Source organism: Anomaloglossus baeobatrachus, chromosome 1 (genome assembly GCF_048569485.1).
Source record: "Anomaloglossus baeobatrachus isolate aAnoBae1 chromosome 1, aAnoBae1.hap1, whole genome shotgun sequence".
Classification (NCBI taxonomy): domain Eukaryota; kingdom Metazoa; phylum Chordata; class Amphibia; order Anura; family Aromobatidae; genus Anomaloglossus; species Anomaloglossus baeobatrachus.
Window position 1 is genome coordinate 326,839,849 of NC_134353.1, and position 16,822 is coordinate 326,856,670.

At 44.0% G+C, this 16,822-nt stretch overlaps 1 protein-coding gene across 4 annotated transcripts in view; it reads right to left on the reverse strand.

The window, feature by feature from the left end:
- Positions 1-16,822, reverse strand: part of ARHGAP24 (Rho GTPase activating protein 24) — a 1,297,893-nt gene that overhangs the window by 385,134 nt on the left and 895,937 nt on the right. For all 4 annotated transcript variants that reach the window (XM_075351869.1, XM_075351876.1, XM_075351884.1 and 1 more), the window contains exon 3: positions 7,009-7,096. In XM_075351869.1, coding sequence (XP_075207984.1) covers positions 7,009-7,096 — 88 coding nt within the window. The remainder of the gene's footprint in view (positions 1-7,008; positions 7,097-16,822) is intronic.

Genomic DNA, 16,822 nt, shown 5'->3' on the forward strand with positions numbered 1-16,822 from the left:
CTGTTCCCAGTCTAAGTCCTGTGTAGTATGGGAGGGGTCTGTTCTTTGAAGCCTCGTACTGGGTTATGGCTTACTTTATCCGGGAGCCAGTCCACCTAGAATGCCGCCAGTGATAGTTCCTGTTTTGCAGTTCAAGTCTCTGGTTTCCGTAAGTGACTCATCTGATCTTGTCCCGATTCATAGTTCCTTGTACCCCGTCCTTTTGCCTCCCCTACTCCGTCTTGACTTCCTGCCTCCCTGATCTCCAGCTTTGTTCACTCTCATATACCTGACTTGTCCTCTTGGCTTTCGACCTCGGCTTGTATTCTGACCCAGGCTCCGTTCTCTTCCTGGTCTTTACGTGATTTCCTGGTTTACTGACCCTCTGCTCGAACACTGACTTCGGCTTCTCTCTCTCCCCCTGTTTTTGACGTGATCTCCCGGCTCCTGACCCCTGGCTTGTTCGACTTCCCCGCAGATCTCCTCCACTAAGGTATCTAGCGACTACTAGTGGTCTAGCATCTCATTACACTTGGGTGCTCGGCATCACACTTTGTCAGCTCATGCCTTTTAATATGGCCTGAACAAGTAATGGTATTCTAGGAGTTTAGAAATGACCTGAGATATGAAGGTTGGCAGTAGAGAACCCATAGGTCCTTAAGATGGGAAAGGCCCGGAGATCTAGATATTTTTTCTTCCTGTAATCCAGCACTGCTCCCCTTACTTTATTTTACCGCAGTGTCATAAAAATGGGAATATAGCTACACACTGGGCAAACTATTTGTTAGAGAATTCTGTCACGCTCCCATTTCATGTTCTGTTGTCCTCTTGTAAAATCAAAACTATAATTGTTGTAATGTAAACATTTTTCCAGCTCAATCTTGTCTACCAGAGATTGTTATTTTTTCTCTTCGAGCAAAATGTAAGTTGGTTTCCAGTGCCGATAGGAAAAATATGGCTTCTCTATATTTCAAGTTTACAAGTCTCTCCCCACATGGCAAGCACCCAATTGTTAAATCTGGCATAAAACAATGTTGCATCAATAAATAAGTTATGATAGGTACAACTCTTATGTATCATCTAGCTGGCAGCAGTTTAACCAGTTAAATGCCACCGTCACGTTATTGCGACAGCGGAACTTAAAAATTTAGAGATGGGGGAAGGTATCCCCTCCAATAACCTTTACTTCTCACAATTCCAGGGCACAGTGCTGGTGTCTTCTAAGGCCTATTCTAAAGAGGGAATAGTAATAAAACATGGAAAATATTTTCAAAACATAAACAAATATAAAAAAATTCAAACCACACTCCTTTTCCTGTAAGTTAACTATAATCCAAACAATAAAGAAATGTTTACATATTTCGCTTTGCCGCATACATAGAATTGCAAAGTAACAAAACGTCATGATATTTATCCCTTGCATTGAATGCGGAAATGAAAAAAAAGCATAATTGCTGTTTTACTGGTCACTTTGACGTCCCCAAAAATTTACTAAAAAGAAATCAGAAAGTCATAAAGACTTAAAAATGGTAACGATAAAAACAACAGCTTGTAGTACAAAAAACAAGGTCTCATTGAATGTTAAAAGTTATAGAGTCGGAAAGATTTAGGGGGCGCACTGGGACTCTATCATCAAAGGACCAGCATAATAGCGGAGTCAACCCTGCCAAAAGATTATAAATATGGTTGCTAACTAACTGACATAATTTTTTTTTATTTCACATGACGAATCTCCATGACAAATACACACTCCCTATTTTTAGGACTAAACCAAACAAGAACCCCAAATGAAGGCTTTCCTCATATTTCTTCCTTCTGTTGGATCCATTCCAATGGTAGAAATCCAGGGAATGAATTTGACCTCAGCATTCCTCTCGGACCATCCAAAGATTTCAGTGTCACCATGTTTTCTATATATAGGGTTGATCCAAAGTAATGTCTTCTGTATTATTGTGGAAATATTATATTATGGAGCTAAAATCTTAATCTACTCAACAGAGTTAACATGTTCTCTGTATTCATAGTATCATGGTATCATAGTTTTTAAGGTTGAAGGGAGACTCTAAGTCCATCTAGTTCAACCCGTAGCCTAACATGTTGATCCAGAGGAAGGCAAAACCATGGTATTGGTTCCATGTGAATAAAAAGGGGGCATAACATTCGGATCAACCAACTTAAAATATATCCACCACCTTTCAGTTGCTATTAAAAGCACTCTTGCACCCCCTTCATAAGAGCTTTACTATCCCTACATAAATATGAAAATGGCATTTATAATTGTCCTGCATCATATGGTAATCGGTGCCGAATGGTCTAATCACCATCCTAAGTCCCTGCAATTGCCTTGTCTCCAGCGTTGATTGACATGGCTGACATCATCCACACAACCTTTTGGGCCTATTCAGGTTCAGCACCTTATCCCTACTATGTAGGTGTGAGAATTAAACAGACTGTGGATGACAAACGTGATGGCAGACAGTTCAATCAAGATACAAGAGCCAGCAATTGAGGGGACAGAGGAGGCCCTGAGCACAGGCTCCAATATGATGCGGGACAATTATAAAAGCCCTTTTCTTATGTATGTGGGGCATTTGGACTAGTATGAAGAGGTTGGAGGAATGCTTTTGTAGATGACAAATAGGTGGTAGATGTCAACTCAGATTCATCACTTTTCTTTTCGATCTTGTGGTATTAGTTCCCACAATTTGCCACAAAGATTAAAAATTGTCTGTTTTAGTGTCTTGAATTGTTTTTTTTTGTGACTTTTGATGCCAAAGGTCTCACATTGGAGCCAAAAATCACAAAAATTGTGCCAAAATACTGGCATGCACAAAAATACACCGGGGAAGGGGACTGAAGTGAAGTTGAACCAAACTGTAAGGCGGGCTTTGCACACTACAACATCGCAGGTGCGATGTCGGTGGGATCAAATTGAAAATGACGTACTTCCGGCATCGCATGCGACATCGTAGTGTGTAAAGGCTCGATGATACGATTAACGAGCGCAAAAGCGTCGTAATCGTATCATCGGTGCAGCGTCGGCGTAATCCATAATTACGCTGACGCGACGGTCCGATGTTCTTCCTCGCTCCTGCGGCAGCACACATCGCTGTGTGTGAAGTTGCAGGAGCGAGGAACATCTCCTACCGGCATCACCGCGGCTTCCATAGGATATGCGGAAGGAAGGAGGTGGGCGGGATGTTTACATCCCACTCATCTCCGCCCCTCCGCTCCTATTGGCCGCCTGCCATGTGACGTCGCAGTGACGCCATACGACCCGCCCCCTTAATAAGGAGGCGGGTCGCCGGCCAGAGCGACATCCCAGGACAGGTGAGTCCATGTGAAGCTGCCGTAGCGATAATGTTCGCTACGGCAGTTATCACAAGGATATCGCAGCTGCGACGGGAGCGGGGACTATCGCGCTCGGCATCGCAGCATCGGCTTGCGATGTCGCAGCGTGCAAAGTGCTCCTAAGACTTTTTTAAGATGTCGCAATTGATTTATAATCGAAAACATCTGGAATCACTAAACAACGCCCCCAAAGTGGAAAACAAACAATAAAACATGTGAGGACATATAAAATAGACTTCATTAAAGGCATAAATAGAATAAAAGATTTGATTCAAACAAAAAAGGTGCAAAACACACAAAACTAGACAAAAAAGAGGCCCAAAGACGAGGATGCATCAGGGCCATAGTTTAGAGTGGCATGCAAAAGTTTGAGCACCCCTGGTCAAGTTTACTGATATTCTGAACAATTAAGCAAGTTGAAGATGAAATTATCTGTAAAAGCCATACAGTTAAGGATAACACATCTTCTGCATTTTGGACAAAAAAATATATATATATATATTACATTTTTAAATTCACAACAAAAAATAAAGTTGGCCAATGCAAAATATTGGGTACCCTGCATGGTTAGTACCCTGCAGCACACCCTTTGGCAAGTATCAAAGCTTGTAAATGTTTTTGTAGTCAGCCAAGAGTCTTTCAATTCTTGTTTGAGGGATTTTCATGCTTTCTTCGTTGGAAAAGTCTTCTTGTTCTGTAAGATTCCTGGGTCCTCTTGCATGCACTGCTCTTTTGCGGTCTAGCCACAGATTTTCAATGATGTTCAGATCAGGGGACTATGAGGGCCATTGTAAAACCTTCAGCTTGTACCTTTTGACATAGGCTAATGTGGATTTTGAATTGTGTTTAGGATTTTTATCCATTTGTAGAAGTCATCCTCTTTTCAACATCAGCTTTTTACAGATGGTGTTATGTTTGCTTGAAGAATTTGTTAAACTTTAATTGAATCCATTCTTCCCTCTACCCGTGAAATGTTTCCAGTGCCATTGGATAGAACACAACCCAAAACATGATTAATCCACCCCCATGCTTAATGGTTGGCGAGATGTTCTTGTCGTGACATTCTGTCTCCTTTTTTTCCCAAACATTTGGTTTGATCATTGTGGCCAAGGAGTTCTATTTTAACCTCATCAGTTAACACGACTTGCTTCCAAAATACATCAGTCTTGTTTAGATGTTATTTTGCATACTTCTGTTGCTAAATTTTATGGTTAGGACGCAGGAGAGGATTTCTTCAGATGACTCTTCCATGAAGGCCATTTTTCTGTAGGTGTGTCTGAACAGTAGAACAATGTACCACAACTCCAGAGTTGGCTAAATCTTTTTGAAGGACTTTTGCAGTGAAGTGAAGGTTCTGATTTGCCACTCTAGCAATCCTACGAGCAGCTCTCACAGAAATTTTGCTTGGTTTTCCAGACCTTATCCTGACCTCCACTGTTTCTGTAAGTGCCATTTCTGAATTACTTTTCGAAATGAGGAACGGGCAACTTGAAAACGCTTTGCTATTTTCTTCTAGCTTTCTTCTACTTTGTGGGCCTTCACCATTTTGATTTTCAGAGTGCTAGGCAGCTGCTTTGAAAAACCAATGGCTGTTGTTTTATTTGCACAAGGTTAGAGGACGCTGGGTTTTTATAAAGTTGTGAAATTTGCATAACCTGCCCTTTCCTAACTATGATAATGAACAAGCCACAAACCTAACAGGCTAATTAAGGTCTGAAATGATAGTCAAAGTTATCTGAGCACACAAATCTCCAAGGGTGTTCAAACTTTTGCATTGGCCCATTTTCATTTTTGTAGTTTTTAAAATGTTAAAGATGAAAATATTTTTTTTTCTTCTTACCTAAAATATAAAGGAAATTTGTCATCTTCAACTTTATGCCTTTTAGAGATCATTTCATTTTCAACTTGATTAACTGTTCACAATAACAGTAATTTTGACCAGTGGTGCTCAAACGTCTGCATAGCACTGTATATAGATAAAACCTAGTGAAAGGTTTTCTTTAAGTGTCAATACTACTGTTACTGTGAAGAGCCTGATATTATGTCTTGTACAATTAAAATCCCACTAAAACATATTAGGCTAATTTGCTCATAGCTGTGTACTACACCGTGATCAATAGTATTGTTCTGCTTGGTGCTTAGGCAATCATTCTTTGGTGAGTGTCTCATTAACTGTACAAATAAAAAGAAACGCCAAGATGAACATCGGATACTTAACATCCACTAAAACACCTTATTCCATCACAAATAAAACTAACACTGCAAGCAAGTCATGAGGTCTACTCCTATAATATGTCCAGGTACCTGCAAACATGATGCATTGTCATGCTATAGTACATCAAGGCAAGATGGGATTGTACGGCATTGCTGATAATAATATTTGTAAATGTTTGCTAACTTTATGCCACTTTGCCTCTACCTATCTTAGGGTAGGATTCCACTTGCGACAGACTTGAGCATATCTCGCATCGCATCTCCCGGGATGGCCTGCCACTTTCCCGATGGGAGCATCTCAGCTGCATAGAAATAGATGCAGCTGACCCACTCCTGTCCGGAGAGAGTCAGGCCGTTCCGGGAGATGTGATGCGAGATACGCTCAAGTCTGTCGCAAGTGGAATCCTACGCTTATTGGTGTTTCAGGATTCTTCAAGTATATTATGCAATATTTAGTATTTATTGGACGATACTTTCATTTCACCTTTGTGAAGAACTTTGTTTCTTATCAGTGAATAGGGTAATTCCAATTAATGTAGAAAGATGGAAAACCCATACAGTAAGTTCTTATGGTTAGTGAGGGTTTTTTTCTCTTGTAGGGTGTAAACGTTTATGGCCAGTGGGGTCCTCTTTCTCTCATTTAGTGTGTAACCTCTTATAGTCAACAGAGTCCTCTCTCTATCTACAGTATCTACAGTACAATGTAAGTCCTTCTGAACAGCGCGGTCCTTTTCAAAGCAATCACAAGCTTTCTAGTATTAACCCTAGAACGCGCAAGCAATTCAATCTACCAATGAAAAAGAATGACCTAGCAGGCCTGCGAGGCCCCAGGTATGCGTTCTAGCGTTAAGATTCATGCCAATTTAGTAACTGAAAACCAAATTTCTTAGGAAAATTTTGCAAAAATGGTGGATTCCAATTTAGAATCTGTTCTTCTCTAGTATAAATCTAAGAAAGGGCTGCATAGACTGTATATAATTATAGCAAACACTCAGCAGTGAGAAATATTGAAGCATTTCATGAGTCCAGCTGAAGAAGGAGAGGGCTCATCAGTCTAATTTTATTCAGTCTTTGCCCAACGATCCTGACTGAGAGTCGCAGCTTGTAAAAAGTTTGAAGAGTACAATAATATACTTTTTGATTGTTTTTCAATGAAAAATATTTTAACAGACCAACAATAGCACATTTTATACATTAATTTTCATGTAATAGAATTAATACATTATCCTAAATTAATGTATTCAAAATTTGAAGATTTCTCTTTTACAAAGTTACATACTCAAAATTATAAGTCCATCTAGTCCTATCTATAATCATGTACATCCAAAACAAGGCATAGAAAAGAAGTGATAGATGGCAATGGCTCTCGTCAAACCTTCCTAACAAGCATGGGCAAAACAATCTTTGAGTCAATGAATTCAAGTAATCTAAAACTTCAGTAGTGAATATAAGTAAAAGCCTTACCTGGAACCACCTCGAATAGAAATTTCCCTGGACTTTCCTCATTACATGGATGCTCCACTACTCTGTTGCCAGGCAGAAAAATGGTGCCCTGAAAAGAAAATTAGGCAGGGTTATAAATTATACAATATTATAATTAATGCAGAATTGTTTTGGTGACCAACAAATAACTGATGATGATAATGCATTTGGAACTCAAGGCTTGGACACAAAGTTAATTTTCCACCTTTAAGACTGCAGTTCTTAAAGGGGTTGTCCAGTTCTTGGACAATTCCTTCTCATTCCCAATGTTTGTCACCATTAAAATAAGAAAGCATATATGTGCCGCCCCTGCAGCAGTCGAACCGCTCGGATCCAAGTCTGCTGTGGCTCGAGGGTCTCCGGACCCGGGGGCTCGCGGCCACTTCAAATGAAAAGGTGGTTCGCGGTGAGGGGAGTACGGCCGCTGTTGATGAGAGTACCCGGGGGAGGATGGAGTGGGGCAGCCAAATAACATTCCTTCCACGTGTAGGATAGGCCTCGGGACTCTGGATGGTGGAGGTGTAGGGGAGCGCCGTGCAGGTTGGAACAGGGGGAGACAGTGTACTCACTCAGGCAGTGTTTGTAGTGATGTGACCGCAAAGCAGACTCTGACACAAAGGTAAACCAAGTCTCCGGGTGCCGCTGCCTCTCTGGGCGAGCTTGTCCGGGAATCTGCTCCCTTTGATGTTGCTGGTGGTCTTAACCTGCCTCCTTGCACTAATGTTAGATGTTTCTTAGTGACCCCTCGGTGGAGTACTCCCGGAACTACGCACCAACAGGGTACAAGACCCTAGGTCAGGCAGAAGCTCCAGGCAGGCCTGATAACACCTGCACAGCGAGGGGACCATCAAGGATCTCGCTGACCTTGAAGTCCGGGACTCAGTAGCAAAGGGAGAACCGGGGACAAGACCATAGACTCCAACCTTACAGGGTTCACACTACTGTCATACGGACTGCAGTGGAAGACCACCAGACGGGGACCCCCAGCTGCTATACGCCACGGGGACCCACCAACCAGAGACAGGTGCAGGGGAAGAAGGCATCAGATTGCTAAACTGGCACTGGGACTAAAGGGACCTGAAGGTGAAACCAGCTGGCCTCGGGTGACCAGTTACCACTAGTAAGTGAGTAAAGAACCAGTTGCACTGAACCCCTTGTGTGGACTACCTTCTTCTGACACCCGTTACATTACATACCCTCTGGGGCCTGGCCCTGCTTGCGAGGGGCCTACCATCCAGGCTGCCATTAATACCAACCCAAGTAGTGGACATTGTGCAGTGCCGGCTCCATCCACGTAGCCGCAACACCGCAAGTGGCGTCATGTGTGAACACTATTCTAATCCCCTGTAAATATTTCCCTTTTCAAAAAGGACCCAGGGCACGGGACCGGGCACCGGCCACCAAAGTGACATTCTCCAGTTATAGACCGCCTGGGACTGAGTAACCCATAACCCTGGGCGACACACTCCCATTCCCACGACTCGCTTGATGTCACAACCACCCAATCTCACTGGCTTGTCACTCCCCGCTTTTGAACATATGAATAATCAATAAAAGGTAAGAGGCAGCCGCAGCTCTCACTTCCAGTTAATAAATCATTTGCTTAAAGGTAGGCAGAGAAAATTCGATAATGATTGAGTGTGGGGCTCGCATGTAACAACCTCATTTGAGCCCCAGGAACACGAGTGCAGACCACTGGAATGGTGCTGACACCGAAGTTGAGTATAAGCTTTTTAATTTTAATGGGGTTTAACATGGGGAATGAGAAGGGGATGTAGTGGACAACCCTTTTAACATCATCAGACCTGATTCCTCCAATACAAATGCAAAGCAAAACAAGTTGAAACTGCAACAACTTCTAAGTAATTGACTTGCTGTAATATGAACAAGGCATATAAACCTTTTGTACGATTATGGTGAAAGGATTTTGACTTTTTCTTGTCTTGAAAGAAAATTTTAAATTTAGTCTTGGTAATGCTGCAATTTTTGAAATGTCAATGTATCCATGAATTTCATTTTAGAATGCCTTGTTTCAACCACATACCTATTTTTTATTATATCTATCATTTATTTTTCTATGTATTTATTTTTAGTTTGTTACATTCTCTTATGTTTTATTTAGGAGGGTTTATTTCTTTGACCTGCCACCACTCTTTAGGGTGCTTTACACGCTGCGACATCGCTAACGATATATCGTCGGGGTCACGTCGTTAGTAGAGATGAGCGAACCGGTCGCGGTTCGGCTCGAGGTCGGTTCGCCGAACGGGGGTCCCGTTCGAGTTCAGTTCGTCGAACGTTCGACGAACCAAACTCGAACCTATAGGCTAGAATGGGAGGCAATCACAAACACATAAAAATGCATGATAAATGTACACAAACAGTTAATAAACATTGCCATAACACTTACCGGTCCCCGCGATCCCTCCTGCACTCTGTCTCCTGCCGCTATTCCATCCGATGATCGCTGAATCCTCCCGGTGTATGGCACTGCCAGCAGAGAAGCAGGACCTATCGTGACATCAAAATAGCCATGTGACTAGTCACGTGGCTATTATCTCATTGGCTACAGACTGGTCACATGACTATGACACGTCATGTAGGACCTGCGAGTGCATCTCTCCGGTACACGGTGCACATTTGTGTATCGCCGTGTACCGGCGATATGCTCTAGCACATGGTCGACTCCCCGTTCCGTTAGGGACCGGCTGACACAGCCGGTCATTAACGGAGATCACCGTTGCCATAGCACTAACCGCGGCTCCGGGAGCACAGTTGCTATGGTAACGCGTCTGTCAGCGTTACCGCTAGCAGCACTGATCACTCACGGAGTGATGGCTGCACGCTGCTTCCCGATTGTAGTGAAGATTGTAGTGAGGATGAAGTGCCCCAGCCCATGATGGGCTGGTGCACCTCATCCTCACTACAATCATCACTACTACTACACTAGTGAGGATTGTAGTGAGGATGAGGTGCCCCAGCCCATCAAGTAATGGGCTGGGGCACCTCATCCTCACTACAATCCTCACTACAATCCTGAAGTGTAGTTTCTTCAAATTCATTTAAAGGCACTTGGAACGCTGAAATTGCTGCTTATAATTTAACTACTACTACACTAGTGAGGATTGTAGTGAGGATGAGGTGCCCCAGCTCATCAAGTAATGGGCTGGGGCACCTCATCCTCACTACAATCGTCACTACTACTACACTAGTGAGGATGGTAGTGAGGATGAGGTGCCCCAGCCCATGATGGGCTGGTGCACCTCATCCTCACTATAATCGTCACTACTACTACACTAGTGAGGATTGTAGTGAGGATGAGGTGCCCCAGCCCATGATGGGCTGGTGCACCTCATCCTCACTACAATCATCACTACTACTACACTAGTGAGGATTGTAGTGAGGATGAGGTGCCCCAGCCCATCAAGTAATGGGCTGGGGCACCTCATCCTCACTACAATCCTCACTACAATCCTGAAGTGTAGTTTCTTCAAATTCATTTAAAGGCACTTGGAACGCTGAAATTGCTGCTTATAATTTAACTACTACTACACTAGTGAGGATTGTAGTGAGGATGAGGTGCCCCAGCTCATCAAGTAATGGGCTGGGGCACCTCATCCTCACTACAATCGTCACTACTACTACACTAGTGAGGATTGTAGTGAGGATGAGGTGCCCCAGCCCATGATGGGCTGGTGCACCTCATCCTCACTATAATCGTCACTACTACTACACTAGTGAGGATTGTAGTGAGGATGAGGTGCCCCAGCCCATCAAGTAATGGGCTGGGGCACCTCATCCTCACTACAATCCTCACTACAATCCTGAAGTGTAGTTTCTTCAAATTCATTTAAAGGCACTTGGAACGCTGAAATTGCTGCTTATAATTTAAGCCTCTATTAAAAACCTCTTATCAGCTCTGGTTTATTGGGGATTTATTGGGCTGACAGGGGGTAATAAAGATGGAGTCTCTAATGTGTCTGTGTATTTATTTCTATTAAAGTATTTTTTCTCTGTGTGGTGTCTTTTTTTTAACCCTTTATTGGAGATTCTTAATGGCCGGGTCAAACGTGCCTGACATTAAGAATCTCTGGCTTAATACTGGCTAGTAAAACAAAGCCAGTATTAACTCATGATTACCCAACAAGCCACCCGGCTCCAGGGCTGTTGGAAGAGTTGGATACAGCGCCAGATGATGGCGCTTCTATGAGAGCGCCATTTTCTGGGACGGCTGCGGACTGAAATTCGCAGCAGAGGCGCTCAGAAACCTCGGGCTAACCTGTGCTGCGGATTCCAATCCCCAGCTGCCTAGTTGTACCCGGCTGGACACAAAAATGGGGCGAAGCCCACGTCATTTGTTTTTTAATTATTTCATGAAATAAGTGAAATAATTAAAAAAAAAGGGCTTCCCTATATTTTTGGTTCCCAGCCGGGTACAAATAGGCAAGTGGGGGTTGGAGGCAGCCCGTAGCTGCATGCTGTACCTGGCTAGCATACAAAAATATGGCGAAGCCCACGTCATTTTTTTGGTGGGCAAAAAACTTCTGCATACAGTCCTGGATGGAGTATGCTGAGCCTTGTAGTTCTGCAGCTGCTGTCTGCTCTTCTCCATACAGACACACAGCAGCTGCAGAACTATAAGGCTCAGCATACTCAGCATACTCCATCCAGGACTGTATGCAGAAGTTTTTTGCTGAAAAAATTATGTGGGCTTCGCCATATTTTTGTATGCTAGCCAGGTACAGCAGGCAGGTACGGCTGCCCCCAACCCCCAGTTGCCTATTTGTACCCGGCTGGGAACCAAAAATAAAGGTAAGCCCTTTTTTTATTATTTCATGAATTTCATGAAATAATTAGAAAACAAATGACGTAGGCTTCGCTCCATTTTTGTGTCCAGCCAGGTACAACTAGGCAGCTGGGGATTGGAATCCGCAACACAGGTTGGCCTGAGCTTTCTGGGCCCCACTGCTGCGAATTGCAGTCTGCAGCCGCCTCAGAAAATGGCACTTTCATAGAAGCGCCATCTTCTGGCGCTGTATCCAACTCTTCCAGCACCTGCCTGCTATACCTGGCTAGCATACAAAAATATGGCAAAGCTCACGTCCTTTTTTTGTAGTTTTTTGGCCAAAAAATTAAAAAATGCCTCCCTGGATTTTCCATTGCCAGTGAAGGTAACACCAAGCAGTGGGGGTTAGCAGCCAGTAGCTGCTTGGATTACCCTTAGCTAGCAATACAAAAAATGCAGCGGGAGCCCATATATATTTTTTTTAATTATTTATTTAAATAACTAAAAACAAAATGGGTTTCCCTGTATTTTGATTGCTGGACATCACAGTGCTGTAAAAATAAATCTTTAAAAAAAATGACATAGCGCTCCGCGGTATTTTTGATTCTCAGCGCAGATAAAGCAGACAGCTATGGGTTGCCACCCCCATCTGCCTGTCGTTACCTTGGTTGGCAATCAAAATACAGGGAAGCCCATTAATTTTTTCTATTTAAAAAATAGTTAAAAAAAAAAATGACGTGGGGTCCCCCCATTTTTGATAGCCAGCTAGGGTAAAGCAGACGTCTGTAGCCTGAAAACCACAGCTGGCAGCTTTACCGTGGTTGGGGATCCAATGTGGAGGTCCTCCCAGGCTCTTTTTTTATAATTATTTTATAAATATTAATAATTACACAAAAAAAGTAGGGTCCCCTCCAAATTGGATCACCAGCCAAGGTAAAGCGGACAGCTGTGTTCTGGTATTCTCAGGGTGGGAAGGTCCATAGTTATTGGGCCTTCACAGCCTAAAAATAGCAGGCCGCAGGCACCCCAGACGTGGCGCATCCACTAGATGCGCCAATCCTGGCGCTTCACCCCAGCTCATCCCGTGCCCTAGTGCAGTGGCAAACGGGGTAATAAATCGGGTTGATACTAGCTGTAAAGTCACCTGAGATCAAGCCCAGCAGTTTGTGATGTCATGGCGTCTATTAGATACCCAACATCATAAACTGTCAGTACTAACAAAAAAAAAAAAATCGCCAAAAGAAATTTATTTGAAAAAACAGTCCCCAAAACATTTCCTCTTTCACCAATTTATTGTAAGAAAAAAAATAAAGGGGTCCCACGACGACTCTGGACCGTCTAGAATATGGGGGGGAGACACTCAGGGAACGTATCCCCCATTTTCTAGGAGTTCGGACCCTTCATGTGAGGAGTGTGGGTGCAATGAATCTGCACTCACTCTCCCCGGGTCCACAGCAGCAGAGTCCATGTCGTAATGGTTGCTACCAAAGCTGCAATGCCCTGCTCATGAGGTAAGGGCATGCCTAATCAGGAGAACTACTGTAGAGGAAGCTCTGCTCACTGGTATATAGGTGCTCAGAGGTAATAATAGATAAAATTAGTGAGTTACCTCGGCACTCTAAATCTCCCAGACTAAGTCAGTAAGTCACAACGGATAGTAATGCAAAATCACTCTTTATTGGTCCGTATTAAGAAATCATTTTTTTTCATAAGCATATATGTTTTTGTCCAAAACAAGTTACAAATGACGTTTCGGCCTGAGCCTTCGTCAGATTGGACTTATCTGCATGTAATCATGAAAAATGATAAGAGTGAGAGAACAATAACATAAACTCGAACAATGTAGAGGTACAATTGGGATGCAGCAAAAAAATTGCAACACAGCAAGAAATGAAACACATGATACAAATGTCAAAATACAGTACAAGGACAATATAGTAATGACAAATATGGGGTCAGAGTAGGCTTAGACAGCTCTGGTATGAAAGAGATGTCAATAATAAAGTAACATGTGCAGTAGGTGTAGAGCTACACTATGCATGGCAGAGCTAATGGGTAGACCGACCATAGAAAAAGAACGGAGAAAAAGTGGAGAAAAAGTGGAGAAAAAGTGGAGAAAAAGTGGAGAAAAAGTGGAGAAAAAGTGGAGAAGTGGAGAAGAAGTGGAGAAGAAGTGGAGAAGTGTTTGTTCATGCCAGATGGGAGATAATTTTTTTTTTACCGGCGCTGTCATTTACTGTAACGTGATCATCGGTGTACGGTGTATACCTGTGATCACGTGAGCGGGGACCGGAAAAACCGTCCTGAATCATGATCTCCAGGGTCTCAGCTAGCCCTGAAACCCTGGAGATTTTCTGACCCCGGGGGGCGTTATTCACTTATTTATGCCTGCTGTTTATAAACGGCAGATCAGAATAAGGCTACATTAACACGACCGATCCATTTTTGTGGTCTACAAAAAACAGTCCGTTTTTTTTCACGGGTGCATCCGTGTGGCATCCGTTTTCGTTCCGTAGACGGTCCGTATGTCATCTGTTTGTCGTCTGTGTGCCTTCTGTTTTTTTTTGTGTACTGCAAAAAAACTGAATGAGGGTAAATGCATAAATTTACCCAGGATCCATAGCTTCATCCTACATGAGGCGGTCACATGTTCACTCCAGTGCCATTTTCTACTGCTTTTCACAGCGTAGAGCGCTCTGGTGATTTTCTTGTGCTTGTGCACTTCATATCAGTCTTTTCTGTCATTATAATGGCAGAAAGACACATAATGTCCCACTCTCCTGCATTTTGTAATTTTGCACCCTTTGGTGCCTTTCATGTGGCACTAAGGGGTGCTTAGCTTTGTATTTAGCCAAAAAAATGGAAAAAAAAAAATGACGTAGGGTTCCCCCTATTTTTGTAGCCAGCTAGGGTAAAGCAGACGGCTGCACCCTGCAGACCACAGCTGGCAACCTCACCTTGGCTGGTAATCCAAAACTGAGGGCACCCCACGCTGTTATTTTAATTTAAATAAATAATTAAAAAAAAACAACACGTAGGGGTCCCCCCAAAATTGGATCACCAGCCAAGGTAAAGCAGACAGCTGGGGTCTGATATTCTCAGACTAAGGAGGTCCATGGTTATTGGACTCTCCCCAGCCTAAAAATAGCAGGCCGCAGCCGCCCCAGAAGTGGCGCATCCATTAGATGCGCCAATCCTGGAGCTTCGCCCCAGCTCATCCCGCGCCCTGGTGCGGTGGCAAACGGGGTAATATATGGGGTTAATACCAGATGTGTAATGTCACCTGGCATCAAGCCCTGGGGTTGGTGAGGTCAGGCGTCTATCAGATACCCGACATCACCAACCCAGTCAGTAATAAAAAAAAATAGACGACAAACACATTTTTATTTGAAAAAACACTCCCCAAAACATTCCCTCTTTAACCAATTTATTAGAAAGAAAAACAAATCCAGGTCTGGTGTAATCCAAGGGGTTGCCATGACGATCCACACTGTCCCAGTCAATGAAGAGCAGGATGTTCCCCATTGGCTGGGAGAGCAGTGCAGTGACCTGAGCTAACATCAATGGGTCAGCCCAGGTCACTGCAGGGCATGACAAGTGCTGCTGTCAACGAGGTACATTACCTGCGCTGATCTCCAGCACACTGACAGCCCCTGTCACTGAGTTCAATGACCGGCGCCTTCACACCAAGTATCGCGAGAGGCCCGTGACGTCACCGCTAGTAAGTCTCGGGTCGGAAGCGAGAGGTGATGTGACAAGCGGCGGCCATGGAGGACAGTGACAGCGCTGAGGTCGGGATGGCGGGACTTCATCACCGCAGGTAAGCCGAGCGGGACCATGTGTGTGTGTGTGTGTGTGTGTGTGTGTGTGTGTGTGTGTATGTGTACATGCCGCGGGCAGGAGGGGGCGGAGCGAGCTGAGCGGGGAAGTGTGGGCTTCCTGCACGTAACTAAGATAAACATCGGGTTACTAACCAAAGCGCTTTGGTTGGATACCCGATGTTTATCTTGGTTACCAGCTTCTGGCAGGCTGCCAGCGATGGCTCCTGCACACTGTAGCTGTAAAAAGCCCTGCTTTTTGCTGCTAGAACCGTTCTCGAACGTATCTAGAACTATCGAGCTTTTGCAAAAAGCTCGAGTTCTAGTTCGATCTCGAACAGCCCCCAAAATCACTCGAGCCTAGAACTGGAGAACCTCGAACCTAGAACCGCGCTCAACTCTAGTCGTTAGTGACACACATCCGGCGCCGTTAGCGACATCGCAGCGTGTGACACCAAGGAGCGACTATCAACGATCGCAAAAGCGTCAAAAATCGCTGATCATTAACATGTCGCTCCTTTTCATAATATCGTTGGTGGTGCATGTCACTGGTTGTTCATCGTTCCTGCGGCATCACACATCACTATGTGTGACGTCGCAGGAACGACGAACATCTCCTTACCTGCATCCACCAGCAATGAGGAAGGAAGGAGGTGGGCGGGATGTTCCGGCCGCTCATCTCCGCCCCTCCTCTGCTATTGGGTGGCCGCTTAGTGACGCCGCAGTGACGTCGCTATGATGCCGAACGCACTTCCCCCTTGAAGGAGAGATTGTTTGGCCGTCACAGCGACGTCACTGAAAAGGTATGTGCATGTGACGCTGCCGTAGCGATATTGTTTGCTACGGCAGCGATCACCAAATATTGCACGAACGACGGGGGCGGGTGCTATCGCGCACGACATCGCTAGCTATCGCTAGCGATATCGTAGCGTATAAAGTACCCTTTACTCAAAAGCCATACTTGTGGAACAATGCAATCCAGAATATTTTTAACAATAAATATAGCAATCTTGCTCACACCACCGAATTTGCGGTCTAAAAAAACCCATCGGTTTGAATTAGGACCAATTTTATAGTATGGGGCTCTGCACAAGTCCAATTTTCATAGCAAATTCCAAGCATGTCCGAGTTGCATCCGATTATCGGGTCACAGCAAGTAAATGGGACAGTCAAAAAAAGATAAGGTTTTTACGGA